Consider the following 16,828-nt stretch of genomic DNA (forward strand, 5'->3'; position numbering starts at 1 on the left):
AAATTGATATAAATGATGGGTATATCGTGAAAGAATCAACTGATCCTTCTTACTTATCTATTTCTGTTTATATCATCTCTTTTCCTTATTTTTTAGATCACAACATAATTCTTTTCTATTACGTCCTCCCTTTCGTCCTCATAGAAACCTCTTACTCCCTAACATCTACCTATCCAGCCAAATTACACATAGAATTATATAGCAAGAAGAATATTGGAAAGAGATTTGGGTTAATATGGTTTTAGGTGCTTTGACGGTTGATAAAGTGAGTACATCGTTTGACTACTAATTTTTACACTCCATAGGCTCGCTATTTATTGGGTCAACCAACTGCACCAACAATATAGCTCGTAATCAACCAACATCTGCGGGTTTTCAGACGGATTGTAAGTATCGCTTTATTCGGACTTGTCCATCGAGTATAGCGTGACCAAGAGGACACCCACACATTTACACATCACCGTCACTTGCAACACCGTCACTGCTGAACTAACGTATTTTCAGGTAAGGATCGATTCGATCCAACATTATTTTCACCCGTTGTGTTGGACTCAAAACTGTCAGTTAACTGTTTCAACTTCTCTTTTCAAGTTTGTTTGACTGTTCTCTAATGTCAATGTTCTTTTTTCTTTAGTCTTCGCTTGCTTCAACATACCTTTCAAACCTCTAACAAGATACAAGAAACACCTAAAGCAACTCTTCATTGGTTAAACCCAACACAGGCACTGGACCCATGGAACAGTTTATAGCACTCATTTGCTTCGTCATATTGAAGCTGTGTTACAGATCTTGATGCTTGTAGCAAGAAAGGACAAATGTAGATAACAATCGTATAGCTTGTTTAGTTAAATCAATGGATTTCAGTGTCCAGATCCAAGGAAATATGGAATCTGGTAAAACCTATACCACTAAGGAAATGTTGCGACATTTATTGGTAACCATATTCGATCCACAAAACGATGGAAAAATCGATAAGGTTGAACTCACCATCTGGGTCATTGCACATCAAAAGGGGTCTTCGGGTATAGACGATTCCCAATCACAGTTGCTCAAAATATCTTTTGGTAAAGCGGTCAATACTGCTATCATACTTTCACTAGCTGAAAGCGAATTGGATCGGGTAAAAGGAGACCGTAATGGCGTAAATGGGGAAAGATAGAATCTAGGAGCTCGAGAATATTCTCCTCAAAGATACCGGTCCTGACAACCCTCATTACTCAAGTACTTCCGTCAAATATCATTGTCTCAACCATCACCTACGTTCCAATCAAACAAAATGAACTTGGCAACGTTCGCCGTAATCAGGTCGTGGTTACGTAGTCATGTCACTTCATTTACATTTACCAATAGTTCTCATTTACTTTCATCCCTTACTGGTACAAATAATGAAAGGTCTGCTCGGTCGCTTTTAAATGCTGGAATCACTTCCGTTGGTGACATCGCTTGCCAAGACAACACCGGTAAAAATGACGATTTAGAATGTGTAATTTGCTATGAAGAGATGGCGGTTATAGTCTCATCGTTAGAAAATAAACCTCAATTAGGTATCTGGTCTTGTAAAAGACGTAATTGTGTCATACTCATTAATCACAAGAATAGATCCCCATCTACCGACTTTGTTGTAACCATCAGTAAAGCTACGGAGCTTTTGAAGAAGATCTATACCGGATCCTGTCAATCTACCACAAAATTCACATGCTCCTGTTACTGTTCCTTTACCTGCGTTACCACCACAGGTAAATTCAGGTGCTTCACCCTTCATACCCCTGCCCCCAATTACCTATGGAGCAGTCACTCCCAACCTTCCAGCTGCTCCACGTCAACCACAAGGTCCTTCAGCAAAGTTGAATCTCAAAAACAACGGCAGCAGACTCAGAGAATCTTGGAATATGGAAGCTAAAAAGACCATCGAGGATTGTCTAAATCTCGTGAATTTATTGGGGTTAAATGCCAAAAAAGATAAAGAGGAGTTTGATTCAGCACAACGGACTATAACGGAATAAGGTCAGTCATTTTCGGTTAAATTAGTTACCAATTTTGTCATCTCCCCAAGTCTCTTTCATGTCAAAGGATCTTGTATCTCGACACAAGCTACTTCCGACAGCCCAAACTAAGGCCGCAACAGACTCAAATCCAGCTCTTCCTTCTACTGCATCACCGTCCTCCCCTTTAACATTCAAACAAGACATCATTGGTGATTTAGTAGTCCAACAAGCGAATTCTGTTAGAACCTATCGCCGACGTCACAACAGGTGAATCAACTGAAGACATGAACCAACAAATGGAAGACTTGGTGTTTCCTATGCTCCACCAAATACAAGTATCACTACTGCACCTTCGATTTTCGTTCGGTTTGGCCACTTGTCAGTAACATGGTCCCCCCCCCCACCCGCGAATCCTTTTGTCGAATTACCATTAAACAACTCTTCAAACTTACCGTAGCTGAATCAACTTCAAGCTCTTCTTCTACTTCCGCCTCGTCTTGAGAGGATGACGAAGATACATCACCTGGGTGATCTGACCAAACGCTCCTACCCGTGAATTCACACCTTTCGACAAACCAGCCCCTGCAGCCAGCTGCCTTGTCATCACAGCGAGTTTTGTATCAAAAACATGTGAACGGATTAGCTGAGCTTGGATTACCCCTGGGACATGGTGAACTTCGCAGAAATAAACATGTTGATGTTGGATCGAGTGATGGTGATTTCAATAGCGAAGATGATAAAGATCACTAGGATGATGAAGGTCTGGACATGAGCGAAGATGAATTTCAGGCCCTCCCGTTGGTAGAAAAGTTACACAATCTTCGACCTCATATGCAAAGAATCCTGGATGAGGACTACACTCCCGCTCAGTCGAGAATAGATGGTTTTCATGGTAGTCCGAACGAACAATTGCGGTTGAACTATGAAGTAACATGGGGAAGTGTATCGGAAAACGAAATGGAAGCAGTGGTTTATCCTGAAATACAAAGATGGCTCTCTCCAAACAAGACAATTATCACAAAAACCCTAGCAACAATGTTGATTAAGTCAAGTGACTTTTAGGATCCATGGTGATATCTGCTGTTGATATCGCGAAGGATACGTGGTCAACAGTTTTGCCGCCCGAATCGACAAATGGATATTTATACATCATTCCTCGATGAACAAGGTGATATTACTGTGGAAATTACCTCGACTCCGACTCGACGACGTACTGCAAATTCTGTCCAACACGATAACATCGGAACACCTGATGTTAGTTCTCGTGGGTATTTTCTATGAATCAACAATGTCATCAGTACTATCCCATCGTATATGGTATGAAAAAGCAAGTTGTCTCTCATATTCATCTAGACTCACCAACCTAAGGCAACAATGCGAACGACTACTTTCGGCATTGTTGGTTGTTCTGTCCGTCAATCTCGCTTTCAGACCCCGATTTCTGTGCTGCACAATAATCTTCTCAGACTCAATCTCCACTTCCTTCAAACCTTTGTATTCAAGGTTTCTGGTTGTTATCCATTCTCGTGGATATCTACAACCACGGTCAAGGGCAACACAGTTGTTAGAAGTACTTCTAAACCCAATGGTACATCAAGAAGAAAAGACATTACCAAATCTCTTTCACATTCATACAAGATGATTCCTCATGCATTTGGCAATAAATTTCTCGAAAGAATCCTCTTTGACGGTCAGAAGTCTGATGGACCTAGGAACAAAGAATAGAACAGATTCGCAATTCACCAACCGACGCTTCAACGAAAAGCGATCGCATTCGTCGATCTCACCATGAGTATCGACATCGGCACAAGCATTCAGCGCAACATCACTGACCTAACTGTGAAGGATTCGACAGTAGAAGCAGAACCCGCTCCCCTCTCTCGATTATATACCAATCTCTTCACCCCCAATCATCAAGATCCAGTAGAAGACGAACGAAAGTCAAAGAGTACTAGTAGCTTCAACACCGGTGCATCAAAGAATCAAATAGCTTGTGTGGAAAGCCAATAAATCCATTGGCACGTGAAGATCAAACATTCAAATTTTTGCTGTGGCGCGTCTACCAGAACGTTTGCCATGAGCTGGACTGGGTGTAGAGTGCTTCAGAGAATCTTCATTGAAGCTAAAAGCTATATCGGTGGATATATCGTTATGTGAAGACTGATTATCGTTGTAAACGGTGAAGGTTTGCTGGTTTGGCGCAATGGCCTCGAGGGTATGCTTCTCCTTTTTGATGCTATGCCTTAACATCCCAAACTCCTCTTGAAGACGTAATTTTTATGTTTCCATGATGTGCAAAGATGCTTCTTCGATAGAACGCTTCTCTTGTAAACGATTTAAACCTTCCCATTCTTCTTCGACCTTGTTCTTCAGCTTGTTTGCTTCGATATACTTTCCAAAAACCGCGAACACCGGCAGCCGCTTTTGCAGCTGAGACCAGCGGAGCGGATCTTAAACCTATACAGTCATCAAGAATCTTCACGAGAAAGCTCCGTGGTCAAAAATTTCGGGGCTGGACTCCAACCACAAGACTTTGATGAGCTGCGCCTTAACAAGGTAGATGTGCAATTGCGGGAAGGATATTATCACCAAAGCTAAAGGCGCTGATAATGATTGGTTAGATGACCTCACCGATGATGATTCTATTGACATCAAAATGGAACCGGATTCAGAGGAAGATCCTGTTATCGAAAATATCCCAAAACTCATCACTGGAGATATCAGAACCAATGCATCAGCAAAATTTAAAGAACATGTGTTGGGAGATGAATGGATAGAAACAGATATAAAGACAGAAATACCTTTTACTCAAGGTGAGTATTTAAGAGGTATACAAGATAGTAACGAAGTCGCTACTCGCTCTTCGAGGGTTAATTTCAGATAAATCACGAATTGTCTCCTTTTTGTCCCTTTGATTCGTCGGAAAATCCTACAGTCTTACCATCTTCATGTACCTTGAAAACAAGTCTTTCCGATTTGTTTAGTCTTGGTCGGAATCGTACGATTGCTTGGTATTTTGGTCTATTTTCCATATTATGCTAGTGGTCAGAGTATGATCATGATCAAAACCAAAAGAAAGTGAGTTCAGCTGTGGCTATCTACTGTACCCAGGAATGAGTAGAGATTGGAAGAGGAAAAGATAGAGTATTCCCTTCTACGTCTGCTTCAAATCCATCATTGGCTGGAACATCAACGGGTCGATTCAAGCACATTTCGTTAAAAACGGATCAGTCGAAAGTTCATTACAGCCTACCAAACACAATATCCATCAACCGAGGATGCGTCAAAAAGCCATCGCATCTGTCAATTTCACCCATCATTGACTCAATCGCCAATGATCCAACAGTAGAAAGGAGACCGCTGCTCTCACTCGATCTTCAAGTTGATGATAAAGCAGTACAATATGGCTGAGACTGATTTGCTCACACATATTCTTATAGTCTCCTTCTTCGCTTGCCTCTGACTTACCCACGAGACTGCCAGAAGAAGAACCAACTCGAAGCTCAACTGCCGTATTATCCCTTGGAGAAGAGATCCCCGATGATGAAGAATGGGAGCTGACTGTACACACCCCAAGTCTTACCTCTTTAGTCATGAATGTGGTGTATATTCGATTAAGAAAGTATAAATTAGGTCAACAATATCGATTATTTTTCAGCTAATACTATCAAAGGTGAATGTCATGATTCAGGTTTCAGGGGTATCGCCGAATGGATCGTTCCATTTTCTAGCGTACCCCTCAATCTTGGCGATAATCGTTCAACTTTGATAGTATTAGTTGAATGATACTCGATATTTTTGGTCCGATTTCTACTTTCGTAATTTGTGTATTCCGACCGACTAGCTGTTTGTATCGGGTAGTAAGAGAAGATCAGTCACAAGAGTTTTTGTTAGCTGATCTAACTTTCTTTCTATTGAATTGAAAAATCGCATAGCTAAGCCGACTCGTAAATTCTCTATTCACTTCAGTTCTTCTTTGATTTCTTGTAGTTGATCATTCTATTCAGCCAATGTCATCTTTATTGTCTCATAATTCGTTTTCCTCTGTACAAATCACGTTGTATGTGAAGTGATGATGTAAATAAAATGCATCACCTCGTTGCTGTTTGTTATGCCTGCTCCGATACAATCATTACTTGCCAATTTTCACTCAAGATCTAGGTGATCTCTCTGTAAAAATCTGCAGTTTACTGTTTTCTGATTACGATTTGTGTGTAAGTTTTATCCACCATTGTTGAGAAAGATTTCTCCCTCTGCTCTTTGTATGTCGATCGATTTTGGTATTTATCGCTCATATGAGCCATAAAGAAGAACGTCGAAATGGAAGAGAAAGCTACATTTACTGCAATTCATATTCAGCGTTCGACAGCATAACATCCCTTATTCTCGGCTAATTCCGGAAGCACAGCGATCGACGTAGAAGCACAGCTTCAGATTCCTCCTTTATATTGCTTGAATTAAGTTATTATGAAACCCTCTTTCAGCGAGAAACACAAGACATTGTTACTCATTCTATACAATACTTACAACTCTACTTCTACACTTCAAAATGTTACCTAGTTTCCATATATATCAAAAACAGCTGAACTTTTCGTTTGGAACATACCCCTCATCCCGTTTATCCAACGATTATCACCTTACGGTTCACCCGTCCCGTTTAACAGATAACCTCTAAATGTTACCTATCAACAATCCAGATATCTGGACTATCATCCTTGAGAGATGTGCTGAAATAGATCAAAATGTACTGGAAAAACAAGAAGCGAAATTGCAAAGTCAGGATATATTGTTCAATTGCTTGCAAGTAAACAAGGTATATTATTCACTTTTCTGCTCATTCTCTCTGTTCGTTCCTATCAAATTACATATGCTTGTTATATTGAAGTGAAAAAGCTTATGTATATCTGCCAATTTATAGGCTTGGTACAATATCGCAATCCCTCTCCTATATCGTGATGTCTTGGTGAAGAATATCGGTACATTCTTCCCATCTCTAAAAACCAATTCAAGAAGTCTTTTGATATTTCAAATCCAGATCAATCTCACATATTTTCACCAAAGGTATATTGTGAATACTGTACAAAAGATAAATTTGGTAATTTCCTCTATTCGATTGAACAACCTTTACCTCCATCAAATCTAGAATTACGATTACCTTTCAAAGAACTCAATTACATAGATCAATCAAGCATAGAGATCATAGAATATCATACGAATTTCGATAAAGACAATATACCAACTATAATTTGGGGTAAGAAAAATGTGGTGTTAATTAGAAGTGAATTAGATGAACAGCAATTATTTTGGCCAAAATGGAAACGACTCGCCCGTTCCCATCAGCAAATAGAATCAAGTCACAAGAACAAGATCGTTGATCCTCAAAATAAAACAAGAAAGAGGCAAGCAGAAATATCACTTTTGTTAGAAGAAATAAGAGAATTTAATTAGAAAGTACAGTTTATGGAGCGAATGATTTATATGATTATGCTGATGAACCACTTGATTACACTTTTAAGATGATCAATACATCAAGACTCGCTTTTTATGAAGATATACCTTCACATGTCATGACTCATGATCAAATGGAAAAGAACGATATGAAAACTGCAATTGAAATTTATGGTTTAGAGAAATTATTATCAATTGGCATTTTGACTTTTGGGATTGCTCGTAGGATGATGAGAGAAAGCCTGAAAGATCTCGAGGAAAATGGTAAGGGTATTATAAGAGATATAGAGAAAGCGAGCGAAGAAGAAGCAGAAGAAGGAGAAGCGAATATATATAGTTGCTGGTACAACTATTCCAATTCAAAAATCAGTAAAAACTCATTAAGAGAAAAGCAAGAGATTCAACGTAAAGAGTTGATTGGTGTACAAGAAGATATTCTTAAAAGTTTAGGTATAAATGAAGATGGGAAATGGTTTAGACGAATAAATGGAATTGGTAAATGGATAAAAGCACCTACAGTTAATGTACACTTATCAGTGGATTACTTAGGTTGTTCAGCTTGTGATGACGGTAAGCATGATTCATGGCCTACACGTCAAATTCAATTGAAGAATTTAAGATCTGGTAACGATATTCCATCAGATGAATTTTTCGATTGGACTACATACTTTGCGGTCCAAGAACAAATGTTCGATGGTGTTCGAAGAACTGGTAGATTTGATTTGGATCCAGATTTAGATTTGATACTAGGTTGAGGCAAAGAGGTCAATGGGGATTATACCCAAAGCGATCAGAACATCGTCATGCGATCGATCTGCAAGACGATCGGAGGTTACTCCACTTGGACCTGTAACTTCACACCCTTAGTAATTGGGCTATCGGCAGGGAAGTTGATGGAGACGATCAATGGCAGTAATAGTAAGGAGAATGAAGAGAACGTTTATGTACTATGGAGTCTCGCTTTATTTGACGAGGTGATTATCTTGATATATAGTCGAGTTCGTGATGGTATTCAGTGCGATAAAGTTGGTTTATTTCATACAAAATGTCAACCCATACAACAAGTATTATAGCAATACAACATAAATCTGGGACAGTTAAACAATCTTTAGATCCACATATCGTCGTCACTTATCAAAGATCCATTTTCATTAACATGTTGCAAAACAGTTTTGCCGCATTTCGGTAAGTCTTCCAAAGGTTCAAACCTAATCATTGGTCCTGATGCATCATCATCATCTGAATTTGTCCATGTTCTATTATTATATCGAAAATCTTTTTGAAGTTTAATTATCATTTCGACATCCCTAAAATTCAACCAATATTGTATTTTAGCCTTTTGTAACTTTTCTCTTTCTTTACATGCGTTTGCATTTTCGTTTTCATCTTGACTTTGACCTGGATCTTCAATATCATCATCAGAGAATGGCATCAGTGAAGGCGATCTAGCAGTTTCGATATTATTAAAATCAACTTCAAAGCCAGCATCTTCAATCTGTTCTTTGATATATGAACAATCTACTTTGGGATCTTCCATAAAGTCTTTTAATTTTGAAAGACGATGTCTCCATAAGTAATCTAATTTCTTTTGATATCTCTTTATCGGAACCAGATGTAAATTTTCAAAACCATAGATATTGATTGATGTGGAATCTTCTAATTCTCTTCTCAGTTGAGTTTAAATGACATGGGTGAACCTACAAATTTTATTGGATGTGAATCTCTTATTGTATTATGTAGGACATCTATCGTATCGAATTTATTGAATCTTTTTATATCATCATAGTACAAGAGGTTTTCTCCAGTTTGATAGTTGTGCATGGAGAAATCATCTTCATCTTCATCATCCTCATCTTCGTTATTGATATCGTTTTCATTGTTTATACCGACTTCACCAAACAAATTATTTTTCCATTCAATTTGCCATGAAGGTTGAAGTAAATGTTTCAATATTCTTCTGCGCTTTTTTCTCCATTGCCAATCGTCTTTAGTATATTTCCTTAATACTACTCTATTTGTCGAACCCCAAATGATTGAAAATGGTTCCAACAGATTAAGATGCATTGTATAGAACTGAGGTACATATTGGTCATATCTAGGACCAATAAGACTTTGTAGCTCTGGCGGTCTGAACAAATCTATTAGTTCAGGTTGATATTCACACCATTCGAAAGGTTTTAATTTATTCCATAAAGACAATTTCAATTTTTCAATACCTTTACCAAATTTAATTTCTAATTTAATTAAATCTTTCATTAAATCACCTTTTAAATTTTGATCTTTATAACTAATTTTTGATAAACTACCAATTTCAATTGAAATTAAATTTGGTGTTAAATTTAAATGTAATCTTGATCCATGAGGATAATTCTTTTCATTTAATAATAATTTTTCATCTGTCAGTATATTTGAAGTTTTTTCATAAATATCGTTACCTCTTTTAATTATTTTTGATAGATTCTTATTCTCTGCAGCACGTCTTTTAAAGCCAGTTTTTTGATATTTGTGTTTAGGATATTCAACTAAAATCTTTGCACCTGTTTTATGATCATTTCTATAATATGTTACCATTTCAGGTTCATTAGGATCAATTTCGATATCTTTCGGATTAAATCTTTCATCTTTGATTAAACCCTTTATATAATGGTTGGAGATTTCCTTCTTGATACCGTTCTCATAATATCTAGGTACTAAGCATGAGAGTATCTTTATATGTTTAGTATGATCGAATAAATTTTGCTTGGTCCATTTTTTCCCATCATCTAAACTGACAGGTACAGGATTCATCACTTCTATAGTATCCCATTCTTCTTCTTTCTTCTTCCTAAGTGAACCAAGGAAAAATGATTCCACATCAATCACATTTGGTGGCTCATATAAGATCAGGCCTGCAATTTTGTAGAAGGTCTATGAATAAGCGAGCATGTTTGAGGGATCAGTTTCGCCATCGTACGGACAAAATAATCAAGATACGTTCTGGGTGATTTTGTACTAGGGAAAGGCTTGACATGAAATGATGGACAATCAATCTACTCACACTGTTGACTCTTATGGCACTAGCAAGAGTCCTCTGAGCAACATAACATCCTTCCACTTGATCTTCTAGGCAGAACCCAAGAACAGTCTTCAGAATCTCATCGGAAAAAGGTGATAATATAGGTGCTCTCTTTACCTTCGCTTTACCTTTTTTATCTTTCTTAGCGGTTACTTCGGATTCATCTTCAGATATAGCTTCATTTGCTTTGTGCTGCTTCAGTGGTTTCCGACCTGACTTTCTCGCTGTACTTGCTTTTTTGGCGGCCAGTGAGATCGGAGTTGGAGGAAGGGTAGATTTCTTGGTAGCATCCCTATTTGGAAGAGTTCTTTTAGGTGTAACAGTCCTGGGTTGTTTCGCTCGAGGAGTCATATTAGTTTAGCGATGGACCAGTTTCGTGTCGCTGTCTTCAGCAAGGACACAATCATTAGACTATTATCAATCTAGCTATTCGTGTTTGTCTTCTACTCTCTGTTAATATCAATATATTCATAGCATCTATTCACATGAAACAGATGAGGAATAATAATGTGAGAACAATCCAGTATGACGTCATCTCAAACGCTTTGTGAAAACAAAATATCAGTCTTCATATAGATTTTATAATTTATTACAGATAACATTCACATTCCTGTTGACAGCGCTATTCTAATACACTTTGTTTCAAATCAATCGATACTCGTACATGGGTTAACTCCGGAAGATGGGCATACCAGACCGAGACGGTATATCTTACACGAAATCTGGAGATACAACTACAACGGGATGAGTTCAGATACAACTCGTATAGTAAACCACCTATGAATCTCCCCCAACGAGCATCAACCTAAGCCTATCTTCGTAATCTGATACAAAACTAGCATTATCATCCCCATCCCCGTTCTCTTCACCACCTCCATCACTAACAGCTGAATTCAGATCTTTTTGAAGCCTAGCTCTTATTCTTGGTCCAGGACAATCCATACCATTTGTCCAACCTCTGTCAATACCTCGCCAACAATATTCGACTGGGGTGAATACCTTGTATTCTAATTCAAATAACCAAAATATCATTTTAGCATTTTCCAATGTGTCTCGGCTGGCATGTTCTCGAGAATTGTTGAGTACAGCTTCGGCTTGTATCTCCGCCTGAGCTTTCTGTTCATCTCTTTTCCTCTTCCTTTCTGCTCTGCTAAGAGATGAAGATGAATTAGTTGTAGCTGAATTATCTTTTGATTTTTCCTGCTGAGTTGGTGTTCCCTTTTGCTTCAAAATGGGATATCCCATTACCTTCAATTCCCCTTCGATATATTCCAAATCGAACTTTTTGGTTTTACCCCATTCTTTGATTATATTTTCACGATCATCCCAATAATTATCTAAAGTCTCTTGAGATGGTGGATACAATTTTTCAAATCCATAAATGTAGAATATTGCGTTATTTTCTACTTCTTCCCTTACGTCGGGTTTCATAGCCGGTTTAGCAAAGTCAAGGGGATTAAAACGACTGATCGTATTACTTATTATTCTGATACTTTCGGATGATTCCATATTCCTGGGATTTTGAATATATAATTCATCTTTCGGTCTAATTTCTGGCATCAAATCTTCATCTTCACTGACTATATCTTGGAGATCATCATCATCTTTCAAGGGAATTATGGGATCCTGAGTCTCTTTGAGAGCTCTTTTACGTATTTTATTCCAGGTTAAATCTTCGTCCATTGGTTTTCTTAGTACAATATGATTATCCGATCCCCAAATAACGGAAAATGGATCTAATAAATTTGTATGTACAATAAAATCTTCAGGTAAAAATAAACCACGTCTTTGTCTTTCCCATAACTCATCAATTTCATAATATTCATTTATATTTCTAGGTTTAAAAAAACCTGTTAAATGATTTTGATATTCAATCCATTTAAATGGTTTACAATATTGCCACATTCTTGATCTCAATTTTTCAATTCCTTTACCAAAATCATTTTCTAATTTGATCATATCTTTTACTAACTGATTATCATTAGATAAATCTTTAGAGATGGATTTATAATTGAATCTTTTCAATGAACCTATAGAGATTTTCGTACAGTCTGGAGTTAAATGATCATTATTTCTAGTCTCCAATATATCTAATTGTTTTTTTGTAGCATTATATATTTTTCCATTACTATATCTACTTGTCTTTTTAGTTAAATCTTTTATACATTTTATATCTACTTCTTTGATTTTACCACCAGTTTTGTATTTTGGTACTAGACAAGAATAGATTCTCAGGTGTTGAGTATGTTCTAACAATGGTAACTTTGTATCTTTACCTCCAAATGCTTCATCCATTATCTCTTTCATAGACTTTCCATCCTGTGGTCCGAGAAAGTAAAATTGATCATTACGTAGTGAACGATGTGAACCGAGAAAGAAAGATTCAAGGTTGATTACCGTTGGCTGTTTATATAGTATTCTACCGGCAATTTCAAAGAATAACTATAGACAGTAATCCAAATTAAGGCATCAGTATAGCAAGTAAGGTAGATGGACAATACCATTGGCATATTGATAGAGCAAACCGATAAACTCACACTATTAACCCTCAAAGCAGTAGCCAAAGTATTCTGCGCAACATAACATCCATCGACTTCATCTTCTAAGCAATATTTTAGGATTCTCTTTAAAACGAGATTTGGGAAAGGTGATAATTTCTTTTCTCCTTGTGGTTTAACACTCTCATCATCAGCTACTACCTTATCATCATCATTGTCATCATCTTCTATTACGATTATCTCCTCTTCTGGAACTGCTTCGTTAGATTCCTGCTCTTGGAGTGGTGTTCGATTCGTTTTCTTTGAAGGTGTAGCCTTTTTGTTTTTTCCAGGCGTTATTGCTTTTTCACCAGAGACTCGCTTAGAAGTGTCTTCATTGGTAGATGCCTGCTTAGCTACATTAGCGGTTTTCGGTCTGGGTGTCATTTTGCTTGTCTGCCAAAAAATATCTCTTGTCGTAGACTCAACATCCTGGAAGGATAGCTGTTGAAAGAGATATCAACGCAAGTAGAATCAGTCAATTATGTGGAGATATCATACGATGAGTGAGAAAGCGGGATACTACTGAGATCTCATGTTCTAGCATTCCTTACGACATTATATTTTCTCGGCAAAAATCAAAAGTCGCGTTATAACGTGAATGTGTGAATACAGCTATCTATGACATAATAACTCATTTCCTTCTCTTCGCTTCAACCAGTCATTTCTTCTGTTTATACGTTTCATGCAAGGCATCGAGAGGTTTGACAACATATACCCAGCTTGTCGGCAGCTCAGTTGAGAATCATGAATGATGGGTCATATCGGGTTCGTGGAAGACAAATTTTGACAAGATACTTGACTAGGTTCCACACGAATTAGAGATCAAATCATAGTAAGATTATTATGGAGAAGAACCCTTTTACTGGTTCAAAAGAGATACTATGTATAATAGAGAATCACCCTAGTTATGCATTTATCGAATCTACCAGATTGATACGGGTGAAGACATATGTATTTTATAAAAGGAAAGCCCTAAATCTATATTTTGATCTGGTTTCCAAAGGGTATCCTACTGGAATAATAGTACGAGATGCTCTATAGTCTAATTTCCATTCATATTCTTTGACCATTTTCACAAGCTTGACGGACTGAGTGATCTATAACCCAGTCAAGTTGAATTTTAGGTGCTGATCTTCCATTTCTCTACACGCAACCCTCCAGTATGAGGCCGTGAGTGATCATTAGTTAAGAGAAGTTGTGTTTCAGGTGAGATTTTTCTATTTTTGTATCACCGATTGTTTTATATTTTTGTATCACCGATTGGAGATCTAATAAATTGCTTATTATTCCTTGATTTGATATTGTAAATCAACCAAATGATCTCTTTGTTTTCAAAAATGGGATTAATGCTAAGGTAGGATGGTGATGTTGTACTAATCTGAGGCCAGTGCTCTCTATATCACATGTTTCACTGAATATCATTTCATCTTGAAGGTGTCCAAATACTTGAGCTACATATCATCATCTTCATCTAAAAAACCATCATCATCATCATCCATATCGTATATATCGTCATCATCATATTCTATCAAATCATCCACATCAGGATAATCATCTGAATCGAAATCATCGTCATCATCTTCATCATATTCATCTGTCCAATCACTATCATCTTCTCTAGCTGGTGGTCTTGGTCTGCAATCTAATTTCCAAATATCATTTTTACCTTGACCACAAGACATACAACCTGGATGTTCGATTGCTAAAAATAACTTAATCTCCGGTGCTTTTCTATTTGTTTTTATCCAATTACCTGATGAATTTATTTTCAATTTTTCTCTAATTGTTGATTCCATTTTCTTAAACGATGATTGATGTATCGATTTTCTAAGTTCTAACTGTTCTGATGTAAAATTGCATTCTTTTATACCTCTAAAACTTGATAAATCAACATCTTCCGGTTTGATTTTTGGTATAATCGTTGTAGTCTCGTCTATATATGATGGTCCACCTGCATAACCTGGTGCAATAGTCAAAAACTTTTCTATACCATAAACATGAAGTTTAGTCTTTGAATCAATCGTCTCTACATGATTTAGATTCGGTTTTCCGGTCAATCTGAGTCTTGAATTTTGTATAATTTCGCAAATTGCATCTACCCAACAATCTAAATCCATATCACCTACTGCTTCGACAGGCCATTCACCATTATTGTGATTATTGTTAAACTGATTTTGCTCAGGATCTGCAGAATTCGCTGCCAAGCAGCCAGAATCTTCCGAATCTGATTCTGGTTGAGAACCAGTTTCGACTATATCGTCTTGATGTTGTGCTTTGGGTCTCGGTTCTAATTCTGATTTTGGATCTTCAAAGCCTTCAACTCGAGGAAACATGTATTTTCTAACATCCATTTTTTCTCTTATTGAAACTCTATTGGTCGTACCCCAATGTATTGTTGGAGGTTCATCTTCAGTTAAGGAAGTATGAAATTCTGATATTTTCGGTATATAACCATTTTCAATCATTGTTAGAGTTCGACTCAAGTCTTTTGGTGATTCAGATAATCTAACATTTGGCGGTGAGTCATACTCACACCAATATTTCGGTTTTAAAACTGTAAAAAAATTGGTTGATAGATTTGAACAGTTTTTAGATACTAAATCAGTCATTGATTTTTCATCTAAACCAAATGGAAATAGATGTGAATTAACTTGTATATTCTCTAATCTGGGTGTTAAGCATGTGAACGGCGTTAAGTTGTGAAGCATATTACTAATGATGCCAGATTTATCAATTGTATCCATTGAGATTTTCATGAAATCGAAATTTTCTCGATTTTCAGGTAAATCAAGTGCGTAAAATTTTAGATTTTGTACTTGATGTAATAATGGTAATTTCGTATTTCCTTCCTGTAATACTTGTAGATATAATTCTTGAGATGATGAAGTTGAATGTGTTAAAATACCAGATAAATGTTCTGATATAGGTTTATCAGCACCTGAAAGAAAATTGCTAATATGTTGAACGACAGGTGAAGCATATAGATAAGGAGAAGCGAGAAGATACCATGTCTGATGAAGTTGTGATCGAAGGCGTCAGACCTGATCGATTACTGTATGAAGAATTACGAAAGAAATGACAACAGACATACCTTGCAAACTCTCAGACAAGTTGCTAAAGTTCTTTGAGGAGTGAACACTCCTTCGTCACCTTTTTCGGTACAATGACCTATAATCTTTTCCCATAATTCCGTGCTAAGTACCGGTTCCATGACGCCAATCAATTTTGGTGAATGAATAATAACTATTTGATATGTACGAAAGAGGTTATATTGAAGCACAATTTAAGTTGCATTAGATAATCATGGCGAATAAAGTGAATGAAAAAGAACAATAAAATAGAATATTGTCTATAACAACTCAACATATGAAACTTCTCGAATAATATGATGATATTATCAAAGCTCGAAATAGCGGCGATCACCGAACATCAAGTCTGATTAATATATATATATCACGTCAGAGAGATATATTATACTACAAAAGTAGCGATGGGGGAATGCTACCATGAGAAATTGCCTATGAATACCAATGGTCTTACTAAAGAAAGGATACAATATCAAAATGTTAGGTGTCAAAGGGTGTGGCAGTACATAATGTCAAATCTCGGTGCAATATCAAAATCGCTTTCGGAAACCGACGTGCTTTGAATCAGTAGAAGAGGAAAAACAATGTGGCACTCTTTTGAAGTATTTAACGGAATTGAATGGTCTTGATTTGAAAACAAATCGACAGACATAATGTGCAAAGGGGGGGGGTGGGGGGGAAGGGAGGAATCATACTAGGGGGAAATCCTTTCTC

General features: G+C 37.1%; 5 protein-coding genes across 5 annotated transcripts; 2 read left to right on the forward strand and 3 right to left on the reverse strand.

Moving 5' to 3' along the window:
- Positions 1–4,641: 4,641 nt before the first annotated feature.
- L201_007434 (uncharacterized protein) lies at positions 4,642–5,067 on the forward strand (the record flags this gene model as incomplete). Its single annotated transcript, XM_066223141.1, has 2 exons — positions 4,642–4,798; positions 4,970–5,067. 2 exons carry the CDS (start codon positions 4,642–4,644, stop codon positions 5,065–5,067), a joined length of 255 nt encoding a protein of 84 aa, XP_066079238.1.
- A 2,434-nt stretch (positions 5,068–7,501) lies between these two features.
- Positions 7,502–8,188, forward strand: L201_007435 (uncharacterized protein; the record flags this gene model as incomplete). Its single annotated transcript, XM_066223142.1, has 1 exon — positions 7,502–8,188. One exon carries the CDS (start codon positions 7,502–7,504, stop codon positions 8,186–8,188), a length of 687 nt encoding a protein of 228 aa, XP_066079239.1.
- A 353-nt stretch (positions 8,189–8,541) lies between these two features.
- L201_007436 (uncharacterized protein) lies at positions 8,542–10,839 on the reverse strand (the record flags this gene model as incomplete). The annotated part of the gene is made up of 3 exons (XM_066223143.1): positions 8,542–9,030; positions 9,135–10,340; positions 10,471–10,839. The coding sequence occupies 3 exons, from the start codon at positions 10,837–10,839 to the stop codon at positions 8,542–8,544; spliced, it is 2,064 nt and encodes a 687-aa protein (XP_066079240.1).
- A 426-nt stretch (positions 10,840–11,265) lies between these two features.
- Positions 11,266–13,412, reverse strand: L201_007437 (uncharacterized protein; the record flags this gene model as incomplete). Its single annotated transcript, XM_066223144.1, has 2 exons — positions 11,266–12,930; positions 13,026–13,412. 2 exons carry the CDS (start codon positions 13,410–13,412, stop codon positions 11,266–11,268), a joined length of 2,052 nt encoding a protein of 683 aa, XP_066079241.1.
- Positions 13,413–14,479: 1,067 nt separating this feature from the next.
- Positions 14,480–16,239, reverse strand: L201_007438 (uncharacterized protein; the record flags this gene model as incomplete). The annotated part of the gene is made up of 2 exons (XM_066223145.1): positions 14,480–16,039; positions 16,120–16,239. The coding sequence occupies 2 exons, from the start codon at positions 16,237–16,239 to the stop codon at positions 14,480–14,482; spliced, it is 1,680 nt and encodes a 559-aa protein (XP_066079242.1).
- Positions 16,240–16,828: the final 589 nt, after the last annotated feature.

Source organism: Kwoniella dendrophila, chromosome 10, assembly GCF_036810415.1.
Source record: "Kwoniella dendrophila CBS 6074 chromosome 10, complete sequence".
Classification (NCBI taxonomy): Eukaryota; Fungi; Basidiomycota; class Tremellomycetes; order Tremellales; family Cryptococcaceae; genus Kwoniella; species Kwoniella dendrophila.